This window comes from Eubalaena glacialis, chromosome 7 (assembly GCF_028564815.1).
Source record: "Eubalaena glacialis isolate mEubGla1 chromosome 7, mEubGla1.1.hap2.+ XY, whole genome shotgun sequence".
Taxonomy (NCBI): Eukaryota; Metazoa; Chordata; class Mammalia; order Artiodactyla; family Balaenidae; genus Eubalaena; species Eubalaena glacialis.
Window position 1 is genome coordinate 73,084,832 of NC_083722.1, and position 8,144 is coordinate 73,092,975.

At 55.5% G+C, this 8,144-nt stretch overlaps 1 protein-coding gene across 4 annotated transcripts; it reads left to right on the plus strand.

Annotated features, from left to right (window-relative positions):
• The first annotated feature begins 292 nt into the window (after positions 1–292).
• Positions 293–3,866, plus strand: LOC133094681 (cathelicidin-4-like). 4 transcript variants are annotated; one of them, XM_061195336.1, is made up of 6 exons: positions 293–606; positions 1,240–1,337; positions 1,631–2,018; positions 2,655–2,762; positions 2,905–2,976; positions 3,580–3,866. In XM_061195336.1, exons 3-6 carry the CDS (start codon positions 1,821–1,823, stop codon positions 3,781–3,783), a joined length of 582 nt encoding a protein of 193 aa, XP_061051319.1. In that variant the 5' UTR covers positions 293–606; positions 1,240–1,337; positions 1,631–1,820; the 3' UTR covers positions 3,784–3,866. The 4 variants fall into 4 exon arrangements, with proteins under 4 accessions (XP_061051319.1, XP_061051318.1, XP_061051320.1 ...); XM_061195335.1 differs by having other exon boundaries at positions 293–1,337; XM_061195337.1 differs by lacking the exon at positions 1,240–1,337.
• Positions 3,867–8,144: the final 4,278 nt, after the last annotated feature.

Genomic DNA, 8,144 nt, shown 5'->3' on the forward strand with positions numbered 1-8,144 from the left:
CCGGCTGAGTCCAGGAGCTACCCCAGGCCTCACAACTACATGGTCATTCCTCCAGAAAACTGTACAAGAATCTCCTTCTTGGCCTGTGGCCCCTCTATTGCTTTAGCCCATGATCTTTCCGGCTGTGTTCTCACCACCTCCCACACTGGCCCCCCCAGCCTGGTGTCTCATCCATAGCACTGGACAGGGAGCCACTGGGGGTCAAATCAGAAGAGACTTCCTGAGGCTGTGGGAGCCAAGAGGAGGAGGTGCCATTTCTGGTTGGAGGTCAGGGAAGCCTTCCCCAGGCGGAAGGGCAGGGCAAGCAGAGGGATCAGGCGCAGAGACGGGGAAGAGCAGGGGGCTCAGCGCTGTCTGCGTGGTTGCGGTGGATGGGGCAGCCTGACACCTGAGGCCTGCAGGGCAGGGGCTGAGGGCAGCAGGGAGCATCAAGACCCAGACCCTGACGCCCCTGCCTCAAGGCAGCGGGGGAAATGGCCACATCAGTGCTTGGCATGAGCCCCTAGACAATGGTGTGGAGGGCGGACAGTGGTCTGGGGAGAGCCTGGAACCAGAGAAGGCGGAGTCTGGAGGCTGTGGCTACGCTTGAGAGGAGAGAAGACGGCGGTAGGAGCTGGGCCGGGCTGGTGGGAGGCCAGAGGGAGTGTCCTCAGGAGGAAGAAGGAGCAGGTGGGGCTCCCAGGCTTTCAGCTCAGGGCTCCTGCGGCGGCACCCAGCCAACAGCAGCCAACAGCCCAGTGCGGACAACCAGGGGCACTCATGGGAGTCTTGAGCTCAGAGATACAGACCAGTGATGTGTGTCCTTGATAACTGGTATCTTGAGAAGGGGTTTGCCCAGGAGTGTGTGAGGACTGGGAGGAGAAGCAGCCCGGATGCACCTGTGCCAGCCCTGCCTCTTAGGAGGAGGGTCCTTGGAGGAGACCGAGCAGGAGCCACTGGGGAGGCAGGAGGGCACCCAGGAGAGTGGCATCAGGGGAGAACTGGTCAAGGGCCATTTCAGGAGGACAGAGGGGTCCCCAGAGTCTGTATAGTCGAAGACAAGGCTTGAGTGTGAATTTGGATCCAGTGAGGACTGGCCAGCCTGCAGTGGCCTTGAGTGTGAGAGACGGCAGTGAATTGGGGTCCCAGTGCAGATGACCCCTCCCATGCTTGGTTGAGGAGGGGTCAGGGGAACAGGCCATGTCTGGTGGGGACCTGTGGAGAACTATTTGACCCAGAAAACGGTGTGGATGAATCCAGGACAGGAGACAGATGCAGCCAAGCCCCTGACTGGCGGAGGGCTGGACCCAAGGACAGGAAGGTGGAGGTTGAAGTCTGCCTAGGGACCGGCTGTGCGGGTAAGACTCTAGGAGGGGTTGGTGCTGTCATTCATTCATCAGACTTTAACTGAGTGCCGCTTGGGTTCCAGGCAGTGCCTGGAGTTGGAGGTTGGTGCTGAATACACTCCTTTACCCTATTCCTGCGGAGGCCAGAGTGTGGAGGCAGAGGGGACGTAAGACAGAGCCTGGTCCTCCCTCTCCTGGAGGACTCAACGCTCTTGAGCAACCCTGCCTTTGACACTCCCCATGGGCCCCAGGAGAGGCCAAGATGTTGTCAGGGAGATGGAGAAACCATTTCTTCACCTTCACAGGAGGCTTCCCTCGCCCACTGCCCAGCAATCCCGTGAGGCAACAGCAGGGGCTGAGGCAAGTCCAGCTCACAGCCGGGGAGGAGATCAGGGATGGGGAAGGTCAGGAAGACGAGTGGTTGGGCCATTGCATCAGGCCCAGGGGGACATAAAGGATGGTCCTGCATGCTGGGAGGAGGCCGACTTGGGGACCATGGAGACTCAGAGGGCCAGCCTCGCCCTGGGGCGGTGGCCACTGTGGCTACTGCTGCTGGGACTAGTGGTGCCCTCGGCCAGCGCCCAGGCCCTCAGCTACAGGGAAGCTGTGCTTCATGCTGTGGATCGCCTCAACGAGCGGTCCTCAGAAGCTAATCTCTACCGCCTCCTGGAGCTGGACCCGCCTCCCAAGACCGTGAGTCAGGAGGGCCATGGGGAGGGGGCTGTCTCCTGCCAGCACTGGCCACGCTGTCACCGCCTCTGCTCAGGCTGTACCTCCTGTCAGGAAGGGACTTCTCCCTCTAGGTGGGCTCCCACCTCTTCCAGGAAACCTTCCCAGAGCTGGGTCCCCTCCCAGCATGAGGCTTCCTGCCTTAGCATCTCTACTGTGGGAACAGGCGCCCTGTACACCCTGTTCAGGCTTAAGGGACTTCTGCGAGCTCCAGGGATAGAGGGTGGTCACTGGCTCTGCCATGTGGCCTCCCTGCTAAAGTCCCCTCTGCTCCTCGTTGTCTCCCTACCAGGGAGGGCTCTGCTCAGCCTGGAGGTGCCAGTGACAAGGTGTTTCCCTGCAGGTGGTCCCTGACTTGCCTCCGCCCCTCCGTGGGGAAGGTGTTCTCATCAGAGCTGGTGTGAGGTCCGCTCCTGCTCTCTGTGTGCCCACGAGGGCAGAAGTGGGCTCTGTCCCCTTCCCCTGTGCACCCAGCACCAAGCCCAGGGCCAGGCACACAGGAGGAGCTGGAGAGGCTGCCGTCTAGGTGAGGGGCAGGGAGACAGATCAGAGAAGGGAGCATGAGCTCAGCTTAGTCACCCCACTTTGATCCTGGACCAGGACGAGGACCCGGACACCCCAAAGCCTGTAAGCTTCACGGTGAAGGAGACCGTGTGCCCCAGGACATCGCAGCAACCCCAGGAGCAGTGTGACTTCAAGGAGAATGGGGTGAGGCTGGGGGCTGGGGGCACTGGCGGTTGTTTTCCAGGGATCTGAACAGGGGGCTTCGGGGAAGATTTCCAGACCCTAGGGTGAGGCTGGGAGGTGATGGCCCGAAGGGTCCAGTTTGACCTCGAGCCTCCCCTTCCAGCTGGTGAAACAGTGTGTGGGGACAGTCACCCTGGACCAGTCCAAGGACCAATTTGACATAAACTGTAATGAGGTGAGTGGCCCCTTCTGTGTTGTGGAGCTGATAAAGGGGTGGGTTGTGTAACATCCTTTGGACCAATTACCCTCTGCCCCTTCCAGGGCAGAGAAAGGCCCTCCTACCTGGCCCCTCCCTCACCCGAGCCCCGGGTCTCCAGGACTGGCTCTGCCATCCCTTAGAGCAGTGGTTCTCTAAGTGGGTTCCCCACCCGGGAACCTGACAGAAAGGCAGATTCCCAGGCCCCACTCAGACCTCCTTAATCAGACTCTGGGCTAGGGCCCAGCCATTTGCATTTTCACCAGGCCTCCAGGAGATTCTGACTGCTGAATTCTGAGAGGCACTGACTAGAGTAATGTGCTTTCAGCCCCTGCTCCCGTCTAGCTTTGATGGGATGGGCTTGTGACCCTGGGAAGCCCCTTGCCATCTGTGGGCCTCAGTTTCCCCATATGTCTGTGGGTGTAGGGATTCAACTACATGCTCCAAAGGTCACAGCCAGAGGTGAACTGGGGGTCCAAGATTCCCGGAGTCCACCAGGAATGGGGTGTAAGATGGGGAGGGAGGTATCTTGTCTTGACCCCACCCAGTTCCCACAAGTAACTTGTTTTTATTGGTTCACAGCTTCAGAGTGTCGGGAGATTTCGCCCACCATTCTTACCCAGGAGGTTCCCTCCACCAATTTTCCCCGGTAGACGGTTCCCTCCACCATTTTTCCCCCCTGGACCGTTCCATCCACCAATTTTCCGTCCTCCAGGGTTCCCTCCACCAATATTACACCCACCACTATTTCCATTCCAACCGCGAAGGTTTCCTGGTAGACGGTGAACAACATGCAGATAACTCCCCCAAGAGAGCTTTTGGTGAATCGGAAGCCCAGGGAAGAGTTCTTAGAGTCTGCTTTGCCCTGAGTCAGCATCTGAAAAATAAAATCTTATGAAAACAACTCCCTCCAGCCTTCAATTTCAATTGTCTCCCCTCTTCCAACTTACCAGGACCTCTTAGGGGTGTGTGTGTGTGATCACTCCTGTAAACACAGTCATGGGTGAGGCAGCTGTTCCTTCCAGGCGGGTATGGGGAGAGGCAGCAGGGCCAAGAGGTCCAGCACAGCGTCTCCATTCTCGGGTCCCTCCCGTGCCCTTCACACGCCTCTGCCCTCCTCCTCCAACCCCCAGTAGGAACTTAAGGAGACCTGCTTTGTGTGCAGTGCTGGTGGGGATGCTGTCCCTGCTCACATGGAGGTGACAGTCCGGAGGGGCCAGGCATTTGTTAAACACTCACAGAGACGCAGTTCAGTCTCAGGGCTAAGCCTACAGGTACAATGCCCATAGCGTTCCACTTCTCCTTGACAATCTGAAGTCTGGGAAAGCCTACCCCTCCTGGCTTTTCCTCTGGCATTGAGACACATCACTGTTTCTTCAGCTGGGTCTCAGATTTCTGTGGTGGGCTTGTGTGTAGGGATCACATGGTACAAAAATTTGCACCATTAAAAACAAGCATGCTGCTCATCTGGGTGAACAGCTCTGCATGAATGTGAGAGACACACAGAGTGACACACGGGTCACATCTCTGTGTGCCTGGGTGTTTCAGACACTGTGCACATCCTGTCCCCTCCCCATTCTCTAGCTGACCTTTGCTCTGGGGCAGACTGGAAACATTGGGGAGTTTGAACCCAGGGAGCAGCCTCAACCAATCACTGGGGGGACTTAGTGGAAAAGTACCTCCTCTTCCTCACTCCTTGGGGGGCCCACTCCCAGACGTGTCACACCTCCCCCTGAGGTCCCCAGCTGGCTTGAGCCCCTGTCGCCCACTTCTGTGACCTGTTCATTGACATGTCCTCTTCTGACTCGGGTCCTGCCCTGTCTCCCTTCTCTACACTCATGCTGGCGCTTTCTGGAATCACCTCCCAAACAAACTGCTTCCACTAAATGCTTGTCTTAAGTCTGTTTGTGGGCCAACCTGAACCCAGACACAGATTCCCCTCTCTGAGAGGGACAGAGGACAGGACCTCACAGAGCATTTACTTTGTTACCTGTCAGGCTTGTCTCCTCTTGGTGAGCAGGTGGGGCTGATTTCAGGCAGGTTAGAGGAACCTCCTGCTTCTCACTCTACATCAACCCAAGTTGAGGAAGGAATCCCTGCAGAGGAAACCCAGGGGGTCGTGTTGTGTCTGTGCCAGAGGATACAGGCTTGCCAGTGGCAATTGTTAAATGGTCAGGATTTTTTTTTTTTTTAATATAATTTTTTTTTAAATTAATTTATTTATTTTATTTATGGCTGTGTTGGGTCTTCGTTTCTGTGCGAGGGCTTTCTCTAGTTGCGGCAAGCGGGGGCCACTCTTCATCACGGTGCGCGGGCCTCTCATTATCGCGACCTCTCGTTGCGGAGCACAGGCTCCAGATGCGCAGGCTCAGTAATTGCGGCTCACAGGCCCAGTTGCTCCACGGCATGTGGGATCTTCCCAGACCAGGGCTCGAACCCGTGTCCCCTGCATTGGCAGGCAGATTCTCAACCACTGCGCCACCAGGGAAGCCCTGGTCAGGATTTTTTTGAGCTCGTTGTTAAACTCTTCGTAGCTTGAAATTGGCCTTGGTGGAAGTATTTCCATCATGGAAATCAGCAAATGTTACCTATCATTTTTGTCATAGCTGGTACATCACTGCCCACCCTGAGAGAGGATGCTATGGGGGGGGGGGGTCTGTGCTGATCACATCTGTTTCCAATTGTCTCCCATGATTGCCCTTCCTGCTTCCATGGCATCCCTTCTCTATCCTCAGCCCTGCCTTGTCCTTTTGAAATGAAGCAAGACCCTATGGTCCTTCCCCACCATGTCCTCCACTTGCCTTTTGCCTATGAAAAAAGCTTTAGCCAGAGAAGAAGTTTATTCAAAGAAGTGAGAAAATGCAGAAAGGAAAACAGTTCAACAAGACTAAATAATAATAGTTTAGTCATTCAGCAAATTCAAGGACCTTTCGTTCCTCCTCAAGGGCTATAGATAATGTTCTGAGCCATATCCTGTGAGCTGTTTTGTAGATACTGAAACCCCACCAGGTGGAAGAAGTTAACTACATGATGACCAGGCTGTAGCCATGACAGAAGCTGCCACAATTCCAAGAACTGGCCTCAAAGAAATGGAAACTAAGCAACCCTGGAACTGAAGATTAACTGTACTTAAAACAAGCAAGATGACACTGGTCAGATCACCACATGAGCAATTTCAAGATGAGTGTCAGAGCTGACCGTGCTATTTCAGCATGTAGCCTCCTCCCTCCGCTTATAAAAGCTCTTGCCCACTGATTGGCAGTGGGAGAGTCATTCAGCCTTTGGACAGGAGTCCCCCTACTCCCCTTGCCACCTCTGAGCAAACTTTCCTTTCCACCAACCTAGTCTCTCTCTCTCTTTTTTTTTTTTTGGTATAAATTTATTTGTTTATTTATTTTATTTTTGGCTGCATTGGGTCTTTGTTGCTGCACGCGGGCTTTCTCCAGTTGCGGCGAGCGGAGGGGGGGCCGCTCTTCGTTGCAGTGCGCAGGCTGCTCATCACGGTGGCTTCTCTTGTTGCAGAGCATGGGCTCTAGGCATGCGGGCTTCAGTAGTTGTGGCACCCGGGCCTAGTTGCTCTGTGGCATGTGGCATCTTCCCGGACCAGGGCTCGAACCTGTGTTCCCTGCATTGGCAGGGGGATTCTTAACCACTGTGCCACCAGGGAAGTCCCCAACCTAGGCTCTTTATCAGCTTCAGAGCGGCAAGCAACTGGACCCACTCTTAGTAACACTTTCATATTTTACATGGATGTTGGCCAGATGTCCCTTGCCAGGGACTAGGCCCTCAACATGCATACATGACAAATGATACCAGAAAGGAATGGATGCTTACATTTCATTTCATCTCAACCTGAGACTGGAAGTCTGCATGCCTTGTCAGAGCCTTCTAAAGTGATTGACTGGTGAGAGTACCATAGGACCACTTACCTGAGAAATCAAGTATCGGACCCTTTCATGGATTCCCTGGAGCATCAAGTCATGGTACCCTGGCTTGTCAATTCTCCTAACAGTAGACCTCTGGATGGTGAGTTCCATAGGCAAGTGATGCCCGCAGTTTTATAAGCATGGAATTGAGTGGATCCCAGCCCAGCATGGGGGAAAGGAGAGTGTTCCTAGGAGGAAACTGCTTAGGCAAAGTCACAGTGACCGGCACAGTAAAAGTGAGAAGTGACACTCAGTTCAGTGCTCAAGTGAGGCATGCAAGGGGTGGGTCAGTGTGGGAGTGGAGAGATGGACAGACCCAGGTACTAAAGGGCACTAGGGAACCAGTGATGATTTTAGCACGGGGAGAGCACATCCTTGTCCATCTTAGCCATCACCCTGGCTTCAGTGTGTGTGTGTGTGTGTGTGTGTGTGTGTGCGTGTGTGTCCACGAAGGGTGAATCATGAGGGGCCCAGCAAGGATGTGTCCCCCCAGGCAGTGGCCAAGGGGAGAGGAGGGAAGAGAGAATGGAAGGAGGGTTGCCCAAGAGGCTGGCAGAGTGTTGGGCTGACTGGGATGGAGTCACTGCAGAGACGATGAAGCAGGTTGATTCCCTGACAGGCTGGACAATGTAGGTGGTGGGTTCTGAGAGGCTGGTACCGGGCTGGTCAGTGTCCTGGTGTAGGTATGAGATGAGAGATGGGGGACGTGATACTTCGGTTTTGACCACATTGGTTCTTAGGTGCCAGTGGGATGCTGGTCCCTGGGTGGGGCACTGGGCAGTAGGTGCTGTGAGTGCCCTGCCCAGATCCCCCTCACTGGGCGGCTACCCCCCGTCCCACAGCTGTTTGAAATGTCCAATACGGATGCTAATGGCTCACAGGTGTCCCCTTCACAGCTGCCTTCACAGCCTCCCAGGAGATGCCTGGGGGGTTGTGTCCCCTCTGCCCTCAGCCTGTGGATGGGGACTGACTACGACGGGACATCAAAGCCCAGCCCCCGCCTCAGTCAGTCCTAAAGCAGGGGTTCCAGGGCTTTTTTGGGTGAGGCTGAAGCTCGTCTCAGGGTAGAGCACGTCCCTGCTCAGCTCCTTCCTCTGCCCTGTCTTGCTCCCCTCCGCCTCCCTCCTCCCGACAACACCCCTCAATAAATCAGATGCCTCTCACTTCCCAGCTGAGGCTCTGCTTCTAGGGAACGTGGCCTGTGATGGTAGTGGAGCTGTG